Here is a 21649-nt window from a genome sequence, read left to right as displayed (position 1 = left end):
TAATACCACTAATGAAGCTATTTTCCAACATCTTCAAACCATGATAATTAAATCATGATATATTGAACGAGATCTGTCTGTCTTAGGGAGCCTGTCATCTTTGAGTGATGTTAAAACGAGCCAATGCACATTAGTGTGTGAGATCTGCATCACAGGATGCACGCACCAGTTGCCTTTCGCTTCGGAGCCGATTGGTGTCGATGTCTCTGAAGAGTGTTGAATTTTTCAACGAGCGAGTGTGTCGGTGTTCTTCTGGAAGACTCTCCCAGTGCTGGTGGTTCTACAGCACAAGTGCTCTCAACTGCTGTTTTAATAGCATAATTTCTGTGTGTTTGTTGACGGTTGGTTAGAGGGCAAATAAGTGAGTGCTTCACTGTTTTAGTACACTGTTTAGTGTTGCCGCGGTCATTCCCCTGTGTGCTCATACGCTTTCCTGAAAGAGCAACACTAGTGCGTTAGCGTCTTTTACAAGATGTCATTCCATCCGTGTGTATCTGGATGCGGTCGTTCCCTGTCCCCCTCTGACGGTCACAATGGTTGTATCACGTGTTTGAAAAAAAATATATATATATATATATATTAAAATTATTCTAATATATATCTATTATATAAATATTATTCTAATATATATATATATATATATATATATATATATATATATATATATATATATATATATATATATATATATATATATATATCAGCACGCTGAAGCAGCTTTTGTGGATAGTTCATGTTCTCATTGCGAGAACATGTCTATCGCGGTGTTCAGATCGAGACTAACCTTCATGCGTGACAATGCCCCGCTACGGCGCCGTATCGGATGGGTGATCAGAGGATCATAGTGAGGCTTCCCCGCCCGGTAACCAATCCCTGTGGGCCCCTCACTCCTCCATCACACCGCAGCCTGTTGAGCCCCCGTTGAGCGCGCTGGTCCTTCTATAATGGACCAACCAGAACGGTTTGGCGATGTCCACTTTAGTGGTTCAGGAGCGCTATCGTTGGCTCAGCCTGGCTGATATGGTGGATGCGGACAACGTTCAGTTCCTGGACTCCCCAATTTCCCAGGTTGTGCTATTCGGCGACGCGATGGAGAACTGCGCTCAACAGTTCTCTGCCGCCCAAGGGCAAACGGAGGCCATCCGGCACATCCTGCCCCGGCGGCTCGCTACTGCCTCCACCCCACCACCGGTGGCAGCTCTTCCGCCTTCTCGTTGCCAAGGGCGTCCCCCTGCCGCCGCTCCTGCTCCTGCGTGGAGCCAGGTGGCAAGCGTAAAGCCAAACCATCCCTGACACAGGCCACCTGGGGATGAGGGAGCGAGCTCTTAAGATGGTTACTGTTCCGCCGCTGTTCTCCCCGGAGTCCAGCGGTACCCGACTCAAAAGAAAGAGCAAATTCCTCTGTTCCTGGGTCCAAGAGGGCCAGACTAGCAGTGTGACCCCAAACTAGTACACACATCGCAAGAAATGCAATTTTTCGAATTGTTTGCACAGCTATGGAAGAATTGCATTAACTATAAAAACTATTTTAAAAATTAACAAACATTGTTATACAACTAAAATAAAAAAATAGATTGAGAATAGGAATGAGAAGGGGAAAAGAATGGTGGAAGAGTGGAAGGTGGTGGAGAGTTGAGGAGGAGAGGAAGAGTGGAACAGGTAGAAAGAGATGATGGGAGAGAAGGAGAAAGCACATAGAAAAAGGAGAGGGCATATAAAGAGTAGGAAGGGGAAAAGGAGAAGGTGAAGAGATGGGAGGACATTGGTGTAGTGGACAGAATAAGAGAAGAAATTGTAAGAAGATATGAAAAGAAAGCAGGATGGAAGAGGTGTGAAGAGACTCACAGTAGAAGTTACAGACTTTCAAATGTAATGAGATTCACCTTGATTGACATGTAACAAATCATGGCTTCTTGAGAGAAGCTAGGAAACAGATCCAAAGTGTTACTATAGCATACTATAGAATCTATATTTAAGAGTATACGATGATTGCTGATTTGTAGTTTTGAAAATTTTCAAATATTGAAAAAATTTATTTGGAATAAGAGCATGTGATTGTTAACCAATACCACCAACCAAAATGGAAGAGGCCTGTGGAGATATTGAGGCAGAAGAACCATGGATTCAACATTCATTTTCCCCTCCCATAATGAAAAGAATATATTTTGTGATGTAGATGAAATTCTCTGGCAAGATGTAAATAAGAGGCATGATCAATTAAGTTCAGTGATTGCAGTACTGTACAACCGTAAACATTTGCTGTTTGTATACAGAATGTAATTTTTGCTGAAACCTGAAATACCTGAAACCTACAAATATAAGGAATTTTGGTGGATCCTCATAATGTAGGTTAAACCAGTACACACACACACACACACACACACACACACACACACACACACACACACACACACACACACACACACACACACACACACACACACACACACACACACACACACACACACACACACACACACACACACACACACACACACACTAATCTTATTTATTAAAAATGTTCAAAATTTTGTGAATTTATGCTTAAAAGAGGAAAAAATATCAGTCATTGGGGTAAGAAGATTTTTACTTTAGAATTACATTTATTTTTCTTACCCAATTGGCAGATATTTTTCTTGTTTAAAGCATGAACTCACTTTATGTACCATTAATATATCAATTGTTTCTCCTTGACATCAATTAAATTAAATGGAGACCAATGGAGACTTTTACTTATAGTCGCCTGATTGTTTTTTCTCCTCTAGAGCAGCCATTTTTGGTATACCTCATAGCCCCATCAGTAAGAATCAAGTTACCGTTTCATCGACACCAAAGCAAAAATGTGTTTCTTTGAACTCGTATTATACTGCATAATATTAACATTAATATTAGCATAACTACAATGACCATTACATTTTAATTATTCCTTTTGAGTGAGACAAAAAAGCTGTTGCAGAAATAATTAGATATATGTGTCATGAGATAATCGTGATCAAAATAAAATAAATAAATACATTTAAAACAAAAAATTTGGCTTTCATAGATTAAGTCATATTATCCCCTTTATAGATTTGACATGCATGACAAAATCCAAAACTTTCCAAACACCCCTGGAACCTGCTTTAGTATCTCCTGGGGAGAAAGAGATATCAACAATGTCACAAACTATTTGCCAAAATACCTAAAAGACTGAGATCAAAAAGTTTCCATGGCAATGAAAGAGCAACCCTCAAAAATGTCTAGATGTAGGACCTTCTTCAGTGATTCAACTCAATAAAGTCAAGGCCAAGCTTTAAAACATATTTCAAATCAAATCAAATCAAATCAAAACTAATTATGAGCAATAAGTAAACGCACAAACACACAAATGTTTTCATACCATATAGTATAAAGTTGACTGTCAATAATTATCTGCTAATTTGTTAAAATAGTCCTTTGAATTCAACTCCCTGTATCTTCTATTGCAATCATTAATTAAACAAACATTAAACATTCATTATAAAGTGTCTTTCTAAATAAAACTTTCATTTTTGAAAGAACATATTCGGTTAGTGCTTTCCACACAATCTCTAATAAAATTACTGTTGAAAATGGGCATGATGTAACACATAGCTTTCTGTAAATGGATGTTGGTTCGGTATGTCATTCTGAGCATGGCTACACAAATGAGTAAGACAATTTTTTTTTTTCAAAAAGAGCAGAGAGCCTTAATGTGTGAATTAGGGGGTAGAAACAGAGGCTGGGTGAGAAACATAAGTGAGAAATCATATTACCCAGGGACACAAACTTTTTTCCAATTTACCTATGTCCTTCTTTGTCTGGACTCTTAACACCACAGATGCATCACCCATTACCTATCACCCTTGAGTAATGTCATTCATGACACCCTACTAATGAAGCCAGCTTCCAAGAGCCCATCAGGCATGCAGAGTAATTACCAGCCTATCTGTGCCCTTGGTGTATACATGCAATGAAATCCATGGCCTAGTTTCTATATAAGAGAATATATGGAGAGCAAAAATGAAACATTACATCATAAAGCATGAAATCCTAATGTGACACATTCCCTGCAGTAATACCATGTCTACCATCAGAAATGTGCTCTAGCAATATTATCCATAAAATCCGATTTTACAGGCTAAATATCACTTCTGATTGTCTTTCTCAGTCAAAGGTGTCATATTGTACGTTTTCCCCTTATTCTTTCCCTTGAAGTCCATATATAATGTAATTTCTTTTATGCCAAAACAGTCATAATTTAGTCACAATTTTTTTCATTTGCACCTTTAAAATTCAACAGTACATTTTTTGCTGTTGTGACTCCAAAATAAACACCCCTTTCACAGGTGAAATATTGCCAAATAGAGTTTGAATTGCTTTTGTGGCAAGTCTGGTTTACCTGCTATTAATAAAAAAAAGGATGAGAATTTTATTGGTGTTGTTGTTATGAGAGAAATGTAATATAATCGAATCCTATAGAGGCTTTTCAGAACATTTCTCGCTTGTTTGTGAAGATATATGAATATTTCAAAGACATTCCAGGGCATATTGTTCTTCTAAACTGAACATTTACAGCATAAAAGGCAACTGAGCGAGAAATGCTTTGACCATTCAAAAAGATCGAAGTAGCCTATAGGCACCTGTAAGCCCTCTGATTCTACTCACCCCACTCTGAGCAGGATTCGAACCAGCGCATGGGAGGTGGGCGCCCAAACAAGGACGCTAAAGACTGCAGCATCTAGTGTTTGTCTCTAATGCGCCTCTTGAGATCAGGGGAGTGAGGTTTACCCAACAGCTCTTACTAGCTGACCTCTTTTACACTCACCCCCTAAGGGTCCCCATCCGGGTCACGGCACCAACGTAACCGGCGTCTTAAGAACCTGCCTTCATTGGTGACAGCCAGGTAACAATCGTATTTGCCGTAAACTTCGGCACTGTTTGTCACCAAAACATTCACAACCAAAGGAGAAAAGAAATGGAAATCTAAAGTTGTGAATCCGAGGAGACTAAAAGGAAGAGATACTCACAGCTGGAGAAGATGAGCGGGCAGGAATGCTCATCCATAGGAAAGTTATGCAGTTGAAGCTGGCATTCTGCATTTATGGTCAATCTATGAAGAGAAGAAGCAACATACATTTACAATGCAAAAGAATATAAAGCACAATATAAAGCAGAAGGGCAGTGCACAATAAAGTTGACACGGCCATGGCATTTGCTGTAAGTGAAATAACTAAATCTTATTTTATGTAAGCAAACAAAAAAGGAGCGAATGATTCCATTTTGATTCATGACATTTTGTTATATATCAGCTGTTCTCCTCATGAGGGACACTTATTTCACTTTCAATTTTCAGGATGAGAAATTGGCAGTTTGAAGAAGCTTGTTTGACAGATGTCTACCTGGAAACAGGTTTAATTCTCTTTAATTCTCCGACAGCCCAGCAAGTGACGCTCAGGTGAAATCACTGACGTTTGAAGCGTCTGTTTCATACATTAGTGTAGGATTTAAAGTTTTAATTATTATATCCCACAGGAAGAATATAATGAACCACAGCTGTGTTGACTGCATGCTTATTAACCATATAGCATGAAAAAGGATGACACTTTTAATCATATGACAGAAAAATTATTCTTCCCTATATCCTTGACATCTGTGTGTCTATGAAGTCACTCTGTTACCTGTATTTTGGCTATAGTTGGGATTGCCTAGTCAACTCATTCTAGTAGATACTGTAACTACACCATTTGGTAATAAAAATCTAAATTGACATGTACAGTATTCTGATGAAATAAGAAATTCATTATAATATTCATTATATTGTATTTGATGTTGTGCCTGTGCTCAATTCTTGTTTGAGGGCTCATGAAAGTGTGAAAGTGACATTTTTTAAAAGGTTCCGTAGTCCCATTAAAAATTATGTCAGATTTTAGATATTGCGCTATTGCACATACACAAATAGTAGTTAAATAAAACAAAGAAAATAGACATGAGATAAGAAATATAATAATACTAATAATACTTAAGAACCATCTCATTGGAAGAATACCAGTTACAAAAAATAAAGATGGAATTTGCTAATATGCAAAGGAAATTTATTTAAGAAAAAAAATAATGTATAATAATAATAATAATAAAACTAAAATAACAGTTAAAAAATAAACAGTTATAATTCTATTTTTTTAATTGAAAATTGCACTGTAAAATAATGGTAATCTACTGGCAGCTGTGGTTGCCAGCAATGTACTGTTAATTTACAGCCCTTTACCGTTTATTTACAGCTCTCCTTTTTTACAGTATGTTTCCATAAAAATACCATGAAAGGTAACTCATATCATTTGGGAAACCGATTGCTTCAAACAGTTCGAGTTTAAAAATTTATACTGATAGTACTGTGAACTTACTTAATTTGAGTCCACTGAAAATGAATATCTCTTAATATAAAACGTACTCGGTTACATACGTAACCTCGGTTCTCTCTAGAAGAGGGAACGAGTATTGCGTAAGTTGCTTACGCTACGGGTAAAGTCATGTTTTCTCGAGATATTGAAGCCAAAAATTATCCTTAATTTTTCATATATTGTCAACGCAGTGCAGCAGCCAGCAGACCTAGAGCAGGCTATCTTGCATGCCCATTGGCTGCCCTGCGCCAACTGCTGCAGCCTACCACTGAGCCTCGCGCGTGACGTCGCGCCCTCTACGCGTCACAGCCAGCCAAAATGGGAGTTGCTTAGGGTATAAAAGTCAGGCTCGGGATCTGCATCACTGGTTTCATCAGCTGAAGCGAAAATCGCTCTTGGCGCCTGCACGGTCGGGTTACGCAATACTCGTTCCCTCTTCTAGAGAGAACCGATGTTACTTATGTAACCGAGTACGTTCTCTTAGGAGAGGTTCTCTCGTATTGCGTAAGATATCCACTTCATGAGTCCAAGGGATTCCCGGGGAACATAGATAAGTGGGAAACAGGTGGCCAGCAATGCGGGCCAGCACATGTTATAAGTACATATAGGGTATACAGAGCGGCGTTGCCGGTTCATATAAATATTCACCATACAGTGCAGCTCAACCAGGAGAGCTAAAAGTCGCGTGAGAGTAGTCTGCGCATGATAAATCTGGGCAGGACATACACACCACTCATACTGACAGAAGTCTAGCCTGCAAGGCGGGAACTTCCAGGTTATAAAACCTAACAAATGTGGACGGGGAGGCCCAGCCTGCCGTCTCACAAATGTCTTGAAAGGAAATTCCGTTGGACCAAGCCCACGACGAGGCCACGCCTCTGGTGGAATGCGCCCTCATGCCTAAGAGGCATTGCAGACCTTTAGACCCATAAGCAGATGCGATAGCTTCCACTATCCATCTGGACAGGCTCTGTTTCGAGGCGGCAAGACCCTTGGTGCACCCACCAAACGAGACAAAGAGCTGTTACGAACGCCTGAAAGTGGCGGAGCGCGTAATGTATGCCCTCGGCGCCCTGACAGGGCCCTAACAGCCACCACATATACTTTAAGCGTGGATGGGGACCTGCCCTTATCCAACAGCTCTTGCAAGAAGCCAATCAACCACGGGACCCCACACGTTCGTGGGTCTAGATCTCTATCAGCACACCATTTGGAGAACACGGACCATTTAGACGCGTAAAGCCACCTCGTAGAGGGAGCTCTGGATTGCGTAATCGTGTTCATCACCCCCTCTGGCAGGACAACGGGTATCCGTTTATTAACCATACGTGCAGAGACCAGTGCTCTGGATGGGGATGCCAGATTGAGCCGCGGGCTTGAGAGAGGAGATCTTTCCTCACCGGAATCGGCCAAGGGGCTCTGTGTGACAGCCGCATCAGCTCCGGGAACCAGATTTGATTCTCCCATCGCGGGGCTATAAGGAGCACCGAGTGGCACGTTTCCCTGATCCTCTTGATTACCTGTGGTAACAGAGAGACCGGAGGGAAAGCATGAAGTGGGAGGCTGGGCCAGATTTGGGCCAGCGTATCCTTGTTCTTTTTTAAAAAGAACATCGGGGAATAAGCGTTGTCTTTTGACACAAACAGGTCGACTTTCGCTTTGCCGAAAAGGCGCCACAGTAACTGGGGGTGCAGGGACCATTCCCCTTGGGGGAAAGTAGTTCCTGGATAGTTTGTCTGGGCCGTTGTTCAGGTGGCCTGGCACATGCGCAGCTCTCAGCGAGCGCAGGAGGTGCTGAGACCATACAAGAAGGCGTTCCGTCAGATGGCAGAGACTTCTGCATCTGACACCGCCCTGACGGTTTAATTAGGACACCACAGACATATTGTCCGAGCGGACTAGCACATGGTGGTCCTGTATGAACGGGAGGAAGCGCCTGAGCGCGTTCTCGACCGCTATCATTTCCAGACAGTTTATGTGGAAGCGTCTCTCTTGGTCTGACCACAGGCCAAAGACCGGTCTGCCCTCGAAGAGGGTGCCCAATCCTAAGTTGGAGGCGTCCATCGAGATGACCTTTCGGTGTGAGATAGCTCCCATTGTCACTCCCCGCTGGTACCAGTCGGCCGCTAACCAGGGCTGCAGAGCCAAAACGCAGTTTTGTCACTGAGTCACTCTGATCCGTCTGCAGCCTGAAACCTAAGCCTGGTGAGGCACTTGGGCATTCAGCCAGCGCTGTAGTGGGCGCATGCACAGCAGGCCCAGCTGAAGCACAGCCGCAGCCGATGCCATACAGCCCAGCATCCCCTGGAATGTTTTCAGAGAATCGATGCTGCCCTCCTGGAAAGATGCGGCCAGGTGTCGAACACGGCGCGCGCGCTGTGTTGATAAACGGGCCGTCATAGCCACAGAGTCTAGTTCTATTCCTAGACAGGAAACTGACTGACTGGGCAGTAATGAGCTCTTGGTCCAGTTGACCGTGAGACCCAGGCTTTCCAGATGACTGAGAATTACTGTTCTGTGAGATAACAGTTCTATCTCTGACTGTGCTAGAATCGTCCAAATAGTTCAGAATTCGCAGCCCTTTTTCTCTCCATGCACTTCGTAAATGTACGGGGTGCCAAAGACAGGCTGAACGGGAGGACTGTGTATTGATATTCCTGACGGTCAAAGGGGAATCTCAAGAATGGCCTGTGACGGGGGACTATCGGAATCTGAAAGTATGCATTTTTCAGATCGAGAGAGATAAACCAGTCTCTCGGGCGAACTTGTGCAAGAATTTGTCTGGTTGTGAGCATTCTGAAGGGCCGTCTCATGAGAGCTTTGTTCAAATATCTCAGATCTAAGATAGGTCTTAGAGCTCCGTCCTTCTTGGGTACGAGAAAATAGCGGCTGTAAAAGGGGCGCGCGCCTCGCACATACCTCCGGGTGTAGCACATCTTCTCCGCGCAGAAATAGCCAAACTGCTGTGCAAAGGGGCCCTAGAACCAGTACCTCCTTCACTGGTTCTATGGCCCCTTTGCAGAGCAGTTTGGCTATTTCTGCGCGGAGAAGATGCGCTACACCCGGAGGTGTGTGCGAGGCGCGCGAGCCCTCGGATCTCGGGAACGGCGGCTCGCTGAAAGCGGTTTTTTTTTATTATTATTGCCACAACCCATATACAACCACAGACAGCGGTTATTTTATCGGCGGGCAAAGTTTGCACAGAAATGTAAGATGTTTCCCATCCTCACCGACCTTGTCTTAAAACTGATCATACGATACGACGCCTCCTCGCTGCTTTGTCGACTACATGCTGATTTTTTTTTTGATGATGGGCGCGGGCGCGGGCTCCTTAGGCGGAGACCAATCCAGGCCGAGTTGGTCGACGGCCTTTGACAGGAGGCGCAGCGTCCACGCCAGCCCGAGTCCTGCTGGATTCCTGGATCGAGGAGGAGGCAGAGTGATGAGAACTCGACCACTCCTAACTGTCTGAAGCTAGGTTGGAGCAGCTGTCACCTGGGTCGATTCCTTCAGCTTCATCCACTGAGACGGCGGCAGTGAGGGCCGAAGCCAGCAGCTGAGCGGGGCTCTGCACGAGCCGCAGGAAAGGCGAGGCATTTTGATAAAAACGCTTGCGCTCTTTCAGAGAGAGAGTGAGTGTCGCGACGGCGAACACTCACGTAAGGCAAAAGCACTTAAAGGATACTCGTAGCAGGCACGGAAGGCTGAAGGTGGCGAAGACCGCCAGCTTCTTCAGGCGCTTTCCTTTGCGTGCTGGTCGCTAGTTTGAGAATGTAAAGATGCGGAGAGCTTTGCTGAAGATGATGAAATCAGTGATGCAGCTCCCGAGCCTGACTTTTATACGCTAAGCCACCCCCATTTTGGCGGGCTGTGACTCGTAGAGGGTGCGACGTCACGCGCGAGGCTCAGTGGTAGGCTGCAGCAGTTGCCACAGGGCAGCCAATGGGCACGCAAGATAGCCTGGTCTAGGTCTGCTGGCTGCTGCACTGCATTGACAATATATGGAAAATTAAGGATAATTTTTGGCTTCAATATCTCGCGAAAAGATGACTTTACCCGTAGCGTAAGCAACTTACGCAATACGAGAGAACGTCTCGCAAGAGAACTGCAAAAACCTAATGTGTAAGAGTGAATTAATTAAAAACATGACTTTAACTAAAATATTTGCAGTTCATATTTAGTGAACAATACCATGCATGTGCTAATGTACTTAGCAAGGAGATTGTCACTGCATCAGGAACTACACAGCTTTCAAATAAAGGAATTGGCAGCATAACATCAGTATTTCTCTGCTAATTTGACTGAAGCACAAGCTTTACTCTCCAGCACTATGGTGACCCACTCAACGAATTAATTAAACTAACAGATCTCTCCTACACTGTAAAAATGAATACGAATGAATATGCTAAATCTAATCAATAAAATTGAGGCAACAGATTACAAGCAATATTATTAATTAAATTTAACAAATTAGAATTGAGTAATAATTAACCAAATTAATTCCTTAAAAGTAAACCATTTAAAATGAGTAAAATTTACAAATTTTTTTAAACAAAAATATCGGAATAACAGACTGACGTCAAAGATGAATTAAGAACACTTTTTTTTATTGCCAACATTGAAGACACCTGATGTTAACAAGCCGAATCACTGAAGGAGAAAACCGTAATTGGTTTGTTACCATTATGGAGATTAATGCTTGCTTTAGTTGGGCTCTTGACTCTTAAATCAATGACTTTAAATTTTGTTTGGTTGTTGTACTTCAGTTATAACAGCCAGATGAACAAATAGAAAAGGTGATCTGATGGTGTTGGTTGTGTTTTAACATAACCATTATTTCACAATCATTTGACCTGAGTCATGGAACTCATATAGAGCCCAATTTAGGTTTACTTTATTAATTATAGCAGCACTGCCCTTGTACAGCATAATATTTGTAACCTTTACAATGTAATCCGAAGAATTTTTTAAACATATCTCAAATACAATTGTTTTTTTTTTTAGTTTTTAGACACACAGACATCAAGAATCAGCCTGTGAATCTCAACAATGGTGACAATTATAAAGCATGTTGCAGTGCATTCTGCATGCCACCAATCAAAACTCATTCATGGCTCCCATCATGCATTGCTGCATGAATAAATAATGAGCTTGTGTTCAGAGTTGATCTGTTTGTCACCATTGTTGAGATTTATACGCTAATTCTTGATGTCTGTGTGTGCCAACATAAAGTACCTTTAAAAATGTCTTATTATTGATTTGTAAAAATGAATACGAATGAATACGCTAAATCTAATCAATAAAATTGAGGCAACAGATTACAAGCAATATTATTAATTAAATTTAACAAATTAGAATTGAGTAATAATTAACCAAATTAATTCCTTAAAAGTTAACCATTTAAAATGAGTAAAATTTACACATTTTCTTAAACAAAAATATCGGAATAACAGACTGACGTCAAAGATGATTTAAGGACACTTTTTTTTGAAGATTGAACATTGAAGACACCTGATGTTAACAAGCCGAATCACTGAAGGAGAAAACCGTAATTGGTATGTTACCATTATGGAGATTAGTGTTTGCTTAAGTTGGGCTCTTGACTCTTAAATCATTGACTTTAGATTTTGTTTGGTTGTTGTACTTCAGTTATAACAGCCAGATGAACAAATAGAAAAGGTGATCTGATGGTGTTGGTTGTGTTTTAACGTAATCATTATTTCACAATCATATAACCTGAGTCACTGAGCTTATATAGAGTCCTATTTCTCAGTTAAGTTTACTTTATATTTAAAAGTAAATAATTATAGGAGCCCTGTCCTTGTACAGCTTCATATTTTTAGCGTTTTCAATGAGACCAAATCAATAATAAGACATTTTTAAAGGTACTTTATGTTGGCACACACAGACATCAAGAATTAGCGTATAAATCTCAACAATGGTGACAAACAGATCAACTCTGAACACAAGCTCATTATTTATTCATGCAGCAATGCATGATGGGAGCCATGAATGAGTTTTGATTGGTGGCATGCAGAATGCACTGCAACATGCTTTATAATTGTCACCATTGTTGAGATTCACAGGCTGATTCTTGATGTCTGTGTGTCTAAAAACTAAAAAAAAAACAATTGTATTTGAGATATGTTTAAAAAATTCTTCGGATTACATTGTAAAGGTTACAAATATTATGCTGTACAAGGACAGTGCTGCTATAATTAATAAAGTAAACCTAAATTGGGCTCTATATGAGTTCCATGACTCAGGTCAAATGATTGTGAAATAATGGTTATGTTAAAACACAACCAACACCATCAGATCACCTTTTCTATTTGTTCATCTGGCTGTTATAACTGAAGTACAACAACCAAACAAAATTTAAAGTCATTGATTTAAGAGTCAAGAGCCCAACTAAAGCAAGCATTAATCTCCATAATGGTAACAAACCAATTACGGTTTTCTCCTTCAGTGATTCGGCTTGTTAACATCAGGTGTCTTCAATGTTGGCAATAAAAAAAAGTGTTCTTAATTCATCTTTGACGTCAGTCTGTTATTCCGATATTTTTGTTTAAAAAAAATTGTAAATTTTACTCATTTTAAATGGTTTACTTTTAAGGAATTAATTTGGTTAATTATTACTCAATTCTAATTTGTTAAATTTAATTAATAATATTGCTTGTAATCTGTTGCCTCAATTTTATTGATTAGATTTAGCATATTCATTCGTATTCATTTTTACAGTGTATATCATCTTGTGCAAAAATACATTAAACACTTCAGTTTAATATTTACTCTCCTTATCAGTTATTGACTTCGCATAACTTTTTTCTATGAACTTTCACTAAAATTTCTGTGAAATTAGATTCTTTTGTTTAAATCTGACTGTTACATTTTACAGTATATTACTGTTCCCTTTCGTTGTCACTCCGAGTTACGTCGGATGACGACGAATGGGGTTTCGCTTAGAAAGCCTATCAACTTCGAGTATTACAAAACGAGCCAATGGCAAGGAAATGCCATGGGTCTGCGGAATTTGCATGGCGTAACTCCGCCCCACCTCGTGGGTATAAAAGGAGGAAGCCGGCAGCAAGCAGATATGTTTTCGCTTCGGAGCCAAGTGTATTCTTCTCTCCACAAGCCATCTCTGAATTGTCAGCTTTACAAACGAGTACCTCGAGTGTTGGTGTGACGGCGATCTACGGCGAGAGCGTGCTTCCTGCTGATCTGTTGCAGTGGTCTGCCAGTCGGTGCGTTTCTCCCCGGGTGCTTCAACACTTGAGTTTTCTCTCACTAAAAGAGCTTACACGTGGCACGTCTTTTTAAAGATGTCTCGCCCGTGTACTTCTGGTTGCGGCAGATTGGTATCGGACTCTGATGGGCACGAGCGTTGCATAGTATGTTTGGGCATTGATCATGCTAGAGCAGCGCTCGTGGATGACTCATGTTCTCTCTGTGGGAACATGACCATCGCGTCATTACGGTCGAGACTCCGTGAACTCGCAAGAGTGAGAGTCCCCTCATCCACCCCCCGTCCTGCGGCTGGTGGCCAGGGTGACCTGAGGGTTACGGTCTGGAACAAGGCGCCGACTATGTGTCCGCGACCCCAGCCCCCCTCTTCAATGACGGTGCCCGCTAGTGAACTGCTGATTCCCGCGGGTCTACCCTCTGGTGGCCCGCGTGCTTCAGTTGAAGCTACAGAGGAAGATGCCATGTCTGTTGCAGCATCACTAGGCGGGTTTGACTCTTCTGGAAGTGAGGGCTCGTCACAGCTGCCACCTTCCGGTGTGCATACGGCTGTGCTCGAGTCTGATCCGGAGATGACGGCCATGCTTTCCCGGGCAGCCGCGAGCATCGGACTTGAGTGGAGGCCTCCACCCTGTCCTGAGCGCTCGCGGCTGGACGATTGGTTTTTGGGTAAGGCCGCCGACCCTCGTCCTCGGCAAACCCCAATACCTTTCTTCCCGGATGTGCATGATGAGATCTCGAAGTCCTGGAAGACCCCCCTGTCTTCTCGGGACCGCTCGCTGGTCTCATCCGCCTTTCCTCCCCTCGATGAGGCAGCTGCCCGTGGGTACACTGGGCTTCCCCCGGTTGAACGCTCTGTTGCCATGCAACTATGTCCTCAGAGTGCTTCTTCTCGGGGCGAGCCTAAGCACCCATCCAAAGCCTGTAGATTTTCGTCGACCCTGGTGGCGAAGTCTTACAGAGCGGCGGGACAGGCGGCTGCTTCACTGCATGCTATGGCCACTCTGCAGGTCTACCAGGCCCAGATGCTCAGAGACATGCACGAGGGTAGGACAAACCCAGGGCTCTTTGATGAGCTGCGCGCCGCGACCGACCTTGCTCTCCGGGCGACGAAGGTTACCGCGCGCTCCCTGGGTTTGGTGATGTCCACAGCTGTGGTCCAGGAGCGACATCTGTGGCTGAACCTGGCTGACATGCGGGACGCTGAGCGGACCCGTCTGCTTAACGCCCCCTTGTCCCAGGCCGGCCTCTTCGGCGGTGCAGTTGAAGACTTTGCCCAACAGTTTTCAACTGCCCAGAAACAGACCGAGGCCATCAGACACATTCTGCCCCGCCGGCCCGCTGCTGCCTCCACCTTGCCGGCCGGGCAGACGCCTCGACCTGTTTCCCGCCGAGGGCGCCCTCCTGCGGCTCCCGCCCCTCCCGCCCGGACCACGCAGCAGCCTCCACCCAGGGCCGGTCGCGGAGGAAGCCGTAAGAAGGCGCCACAGCCCTCTCCTGCCCCGCCCCCCGCTAAACGCCGGGCCAAGCGGCGCTCCTGAGACGGGCTGCTCAGGGATGATGGTTGTTTCACAGGAGGTGGTAGCAGGACCACTCCTTCCCCCGGTGGAGGGCCGGGGGAGAATCTTTTGTTCTCCACTCCCCGCTGCTCACCCACGGGTGGGCAGCACCCTAATGTGGTTAAAGTCAGAAACAATCCCCTCTTCCCTGAGCTCACAGAGTTCTCGGGCGACACAGAGCGCCGCCCACAAGCCGTGCTCTCCTCGCCCCCCTCTGTCCCAGAGGCGGTTGACACGGCGTGCCGTCCACGGACCGCTTCGCCCCTGTCCCCCTCTGTCGCCAGACCCCTGGCAGAGCAGGCCCCCGCGGGACGACCAGCCTGGTCCTCCCCTGGCCCCCTCTGCCAGGGCGCGGTTGCTAACTGTGCCCCCTCTCCGGGCCGCTATGCCGTCCACATCTGGGCCAGTTACTCCGCTTCGCTGCCCCTCCGGGGGGACGCCTGTGGCTCGCATGATCCCGTTGGTTCAGTTCCTGGGAGCCTGGCTAGAGCTTCCCCGTCTGTCCCACTGGATCGCGCGTACCGTCAGGCTCGGCTATGCGATTCAGTTCGCACGGTCTCCTCCCCGCTTCAGGGGAGTCCGCTCCACTTTGGTCGGTGGCAATGCCCCTATCATGAGAGCAGAGATTGCCACCCTGCTGGCGAAGGGTGCAATCGAGACTGTCCCTCCAGCCGAGATGAGGTCCGGCTTCTACAGCCCCTACTTCATTGTCCCCAAGAAAACCGGTGGGTTACGGCCAATCCTGGACTTGCGCGTGCTGAACCGCTCCCTTCACAGGATGCCGTTCAAGATGCTCACCGCCAAACGCGTTTTCGAATGCATACGGCCCCAGGATTGGTTTGCAGCGATCGACCTGAAGGACGCCTACTTTCATGTCTCCATTCTTCCTCGACACAGACCGTTCCTCCGGTTTGCTTTCGAGGGGCAGGCATACCAGTACGCGGTTCTCCCTTTCGGGCTAGCCCTGTCTCCTCGCATCTTCACGAAGGTCGTCGAGGCGGCCCTTGTTCCCCTTCGAGAACAAGGGGTTCGCATCCTGAGTTATATCGACGACTGGCTGATCCTAGCTCACTCTCGAGATCAGGTTTGCGAACACAGGGACCTAGTGCTTCGGCACCTAGCCCGTCTGGGCCTTCGGGTCAACTGGGAGAAGAGCAAACTTTGCCCCGTGCAGAGGATCTCTTTTCTCGGTATGGACATCGACTCGGTCGCCATGTCCGCGCAGCTTACGAGCGAGCGCGCGCAGTCACTGCTGACTTGCCTAAGACAATTCGAGGGCAAGAGTGCGGTTCCACTGAAACTTTTTCAGAGGCTCCTGGGGCATATGGCATCTGCAGCCGCGGTCACGCCGCTCGGATTGCTTCATATGAGACCGCTTCAGCTTTGGCTTCGCGACCGAGTCCCGAGGTGGGCATGGCAACACGGCACGTTCCGAGTACCAGTTACTCCGACCTGCCGTCAGTTCTTCACCCCGTGGGCGAACCTCGGTTTTCTCAGGGCCGGTGTCCCCCTGGCACGAGCTTCCCGGCATGTTGTTGTCTCAACAGATGCCTCCACCACGGGCTGGGGCGCCATGTGCAATGGACATGCTGCTGCGGGCTCCTGGACAGGACCCCAGCGGCTGTGGCATGTCAATTGCCTCGAGTTGTTGGCAGTACGCCTTGCCCTGCACCGCTTCCGGGCGTTGCTCAGGGGTCAACACGTACTAGTCCGTTCAGACAATACCGCCACTGTGGCGTACATCAACCATCAAGGTGGTCTACGCTCCCGCCGTATGTCACAACTCGCTCGCCACCTCCTCCTATGGAGTCAGAAGCATCTGAGGTCGCTTCGAGCCATCTTCATTCCCGGAGCGCTGAACTGTGCAGCCGACGAGCTCTCACGGCTTCAGCCCCTCCCTGGAGAATGGCGACTCCATCCCCAGTCGGTTCAGCTGATTTGGGACCAGTTCGGGGACGCGCAGATAGATCTGTTTGCCTCTCACGACTCGACCCATTGCGCCCAGTTCTATTCCCTGACCGAGGGCACGCTCGGCACGGATGCTCTGGCGCACAGCTGGCCGCAGGGCCGCAAGTATGCGTTTCCCCCAGTGAGCCTTCTTGCGCACACTTTGCGCAAGGTCAGGGATGATGAGGAGCAGGTCATTCTGGTTGCCCCTTACTGGCCCAACCGGACCTGGTTCCCCGAACTAGTACTCCTCGCGACAGCACCTCCCTGGCCGATCCCTCTGAGGAAGAACCTTCTTTCTCAGGGACGGGGCACCCTATGGCACCCTCGTCCCGATCTTTGGAACCTCCACGTGTGGCTCCTGGATGGGACGAGGCAGGTTTGAGTACCCTACCACCAACGGTGGTGGCTACCATCACTTCCGCTAGAGCGTCGTCCACGAGACACGTCTATGCGTTGAAGTGGAACCTCTTCGTCAACTGGTGCTCTTCTCACCGAGAAGACCCCCGGAGATGCTCGATCAGTGTTGTGCTTTCCTTCCTTCAACAGGGGCTGGAGCGAAGGCTGTCTCCCTCCACCCTGAAGGTCTATGTTGCCGCCATTGCCGCACATCATGACCTCATCGAAGGTAAGTCGGTGGGGAAGCACGACCTGGTCATCAGGTTCCTGAGAGGAGCGAGGAGACTAAATCCTCCTCGTCCTCCTCTCGTTCCCTCTTGGGACCTCTCAGTGGTTCTAACTGCCCTGAAGAGTGCTCCCTTTGAGCCCCTGCAATCAGTCGAGCTTAAGTTCCTGTCTATGAAGACAGCGCTCCTGGTTGCACTGGCCTCCATCAAGAGGGTTGGGGACCTGCACGCATTCTCCGTTGACGAAGCGTGCCTGGAATTTGGGCCGGCTTCCTCTCACGTGATCCTGAGACCCCGGCCTGGATATGTGCCCAAGGTTCCTACCACTCCCTTTCGGGACCAGGTGGTGAACCTGCAAGCGCTGCCCTCGGAGGAGGCAGACCCAGCCTTGGCACTGCTCTGTCCAGTACGCGCCCTCCGCGCCTATGTAGACAGAACGCAGTGTTTCAGGACCTCAGACCAGCTCTTTGTCTGTTATGGTGGGAAGCTGAAGGGAAAGGCTCTCTCCAAGCAAAGGTTGTCTCACTGGATAGTGGACACCATTGCCTTGGCTTACCAGCAGCAAGGTCGACCGTGCCCCCTTGGTGTGACTGCCCACTCCACCCGGAGTGTGGCGTCCTCTTGGGCTCTAGCGCATGGCGCCTCGCTAACAGACATCTGCAGAGCTGCAGGCTGGGCGACACCTAACACATTCGCCAGATTCTATAATCTCCGAGTGGAGCCTGTGTCCTCTCGTGTACTCGCTTCAACCAGCTAGTACCGGACCCGCTCAGGTGTCTTCGCTTGCTCGCCATTCCACTCCACGGACTGGATACGTGCGATATTTTCCTCAGGTGAGCTTCTCCGAAAGCCCTGAGCTCCTCCAGCACTCCTGACGTCGGCGCCAGTGTCTATTGCCTGTGCGTCGGCTAGGTGCCTCCCGTGTGCATGGTCCCTCCTCTGAGCGACCCCCACATGTGTATTTCCACTGTAAGCCTGTCTGAGCGTGTGTCTTTCCCTTGGCAAGCCACCTTGCCACCCCTGGGGTTGAAATATTCCACCTGCGGCTGGACACCCCAGTGTTTTCCATATGCTTCCTTCGGGTCATATGTGTATTCTCTAAGTCCCCCCCCTCCGGGCTGGCATTAATTGCATACTTCCCCTAAGCTTGGGATATGCTTCCCAGTGTACCTTGGTATTCCTGTGTTATATGGAGTCCTTTGTCCAGGCTGACAGGGATCTCGATTTACGCAGGGCACTGGAAGACAGCTGAGAAGGTGGCGTGATTAGACTGGTAACCCCATTCGTCGTCATCCGACGTAACTCGGAGTGACAACGAAAGGGAACGTCTACGGTTACGTATGTAACCCTCGTTCCCTGAGTAGGGAACGTTATGTCTGCCTGCCACTTTCCGCTGTACCGCGGGGATCGCCTGAGCTCAGTCTTGGCTCCTCAGCGAAGAAACATATCTGCTTGCTGCCGGCTTCCTCCTTTTATACCCACGAGGTGGGGCGGAGTTACGCCATGCAAATTCCGCAGACCCATGGCATTTCCTTGCCATTGGCTCGTTTTGTAATACTCGAAGTTGATAGGCTTTCTAAGCGAAACCCCATTCGTCGTCATCCGACGTAACGTCTCCGTTCCCTACTCAGGGAACGAGGGTTACATACGTAACCGTAGACGTTTTTCCAGTGAATTGCTTTTTTCTAGTTTTACGCCGTAAATTAATTTACAGTTGATTACCGTTAAATTACGCTTCACTCTGTTTTTTTATTTTATTTGCCACATTTAACCCTTTTAACCGCACTGCAAAATCTTCAGTTTTAAAGGATTACTTGTCTCACACTACAGAGTGTTGGAGTAACACTGAAGCCAGGGTTCTCAAGTCTCACGCATTGGCCGTGAGACACACACAATTCAACCAGTTCACACACTCACACGCCACACCGTGTATTTCTCACGCTGAAAAGGCAATGCCAACCAAGTTGTCATGCAAACTTTATATATAACGTTGTATACGAGGCGCAGGCACACAAATGTAAGTTTCCTGACGCCAGCACGTATCTCGGCCAAATTGCGTTCGTTACTAGGCAAAATAGATGCGCGAACAAACGGAAGTTGACGGAACATTCTTCTCAGTCACCTTACGTTCGTTACTAGGTAACCAACAATATCGCGTGAACACACTTCGTGATGGAGAAGGTAAGTTGGAAGAAAGCTCGTCTAACATTTTAGGCTTGAACATTTAATATATAGCACATCGTTTACATTATTATGGATGCAGTCAAAAACTCTACAACTACTTTGCAACCAGGCCAGAAGCTTTGGCTCAGTTTGGCTAGCTTACATTATCTGAAACTAAGGGAAAGTTTAGTGGGTAACGTTATGGGAAGGAATGAAGATGTATTTCTTCATTTTATTTTAAATTTTACATTATACTGCATTAATAGTCTTTCTAGTTACATTGAGGCTACATGTATTAATAATGCATAACATATGTAATATTTTATATCCTGTCAAAACATACATTAATCATTGCCATTCCATTTGTAATTTTCAAAAAGATTTGTTTTTCCAAACTGTTTGGAGCAATTTGTTATATTTTTGTAATTTTGAAATATAACATTAAAGAGTATATTTGATGTGATGAATTGCTCTGTCATTTATCAGATTTACCAATTGTTATCATTTCAATTTGTGCTGGTTAATTATGAACAATGGGTAAAATTGGGGGGCGGGGATGGATAGGGGTGGGGCTCCATTAGGGCTCCTCCCCTAACCGCATGTGATTTCACTCCAAGCTTTTGATACAACTTGAGAACCCTGCTGAAGCAGTGTTGAAGTTAATGATTAACAGTGATTCAGTGATTAATTGACTGAAGATTGAGCATAAGTGACAAACTCCTGATGTTAACAAGCAGAATCACTGAAGGACAGAGGTACAACAAGAACAGAAAAAAGCAAAACACAAGAACTACAACTGACTTCAGCCACAGAAGACATACCATCTCTGAAGATCTCAGCAGAGGAGGATTAAACAACTCCAAAAAATAGCATTAGCAGCTTCACTTATTACTAACCAGTTTGACTTATTTATTTTTTCATACGTCTACAGCAATTCCTATTGAGAATTAACAGAGATGTTGTTTTGTTTCATTAGACGTTACCATTATGGAGATCTGTGTTTACTTTAGTTGGGCTCTTGACCCTTGACTTTAACATTAGTTATCAGAAATGTGTTGTTTTAATACAGCTTAAAGGGTTATTAGTTTACCCAAAAAATTAAAATTCTGTCAGTAATTACCCTCATGTTGTTCCAACCCCGTAAGACTTTCATTTATCTTCAGAACACAAATTAAGATATGTTTGATGAAATCTGAGAGCTGGCTCACTTCTTCATAGACTGCTAGTAATTGCATCTGCCGGGCCAGAAAAGTTCGTAAAGACATAAATTAGTTAAAATAGTCCAAGTGACTACAGTGGATCAACCTTAAGTTTATCTAGCGACGAGAATATTCTTTTTTTTTGTGCGCAAAAATAAATAAATAACGACTTTATTCAACTATTAATTTTCTTCTGTGTGGGTCTCTAACGTGAGTTCACGAAGCGCCACGATGCATGCACGAGAACTGAAAAGGTGACGCAGATGGGTCTCGATTTTGTGTTTTAAATGGTTCTAAAGTGTGCATTTCCTGGATGTCTGAATTGTGAGAAACCAACGAGAAAACGTAAAAGTGCCTTACCAATGCCGCAAAATGAATGGCTTACCTTTCACTCCTTCCCATCAAATGATCGTGAACGTCATCATCTCAGTTCTCACGCATACGTCGTGGTGCTCTTGTGAACTCACATCAGAGACCCACACAGAAGAAAATGAATAGTTGAATAAAGTCAT

At 45.6% G+C, this 21649-nt stretch overlaps 1 protein-coding gene across 1 annotated transcript in view; it reads right to left on the bottom strand.

Annotated features, from left to right (window-relative positions):
* The window catches only part of gabrg3 (gamma-aminobutyric acid type A receptor subunit gamma3), a 148489-nt gene that overhangs the window by 18685 nt on the left and 108155 nt on the right, over window positions 1-21649 (bottom strand). Inside the window, exon 5 of the mRNA XM_077198472.1 lies at window positions 5028-5110. Coding sequence (XP_077054587.1) covers window positions 5028-5110 — 83 coding nt within the window. The remainder of the gene's footprint in view (window positions 1-5027; window positions 5111-21649) is intronic.

This window comes from Siphateles boraxobius, unplaced genomic scaffold, assembly GCF_051911475.1.
Source record: "Siphateles boraxobius isolate OS27281-9 unplaced genomic scaffold, OSU_SipBor_1 41, whole genome shotgun sequence".
In the NCBI taxonomy this organism is placed as follows: domain Eukaryota; kingdom Metazoa; phylum Chordata; class Actinopteri; order Cypriniformes; family Leuciscidae; genus Siphateles; species Siphateles boraxobius.
Note: the sequence above shows the minus strand (reverse complement) of the source record. Positions and strands in the feature narration are given on the sequence as shown.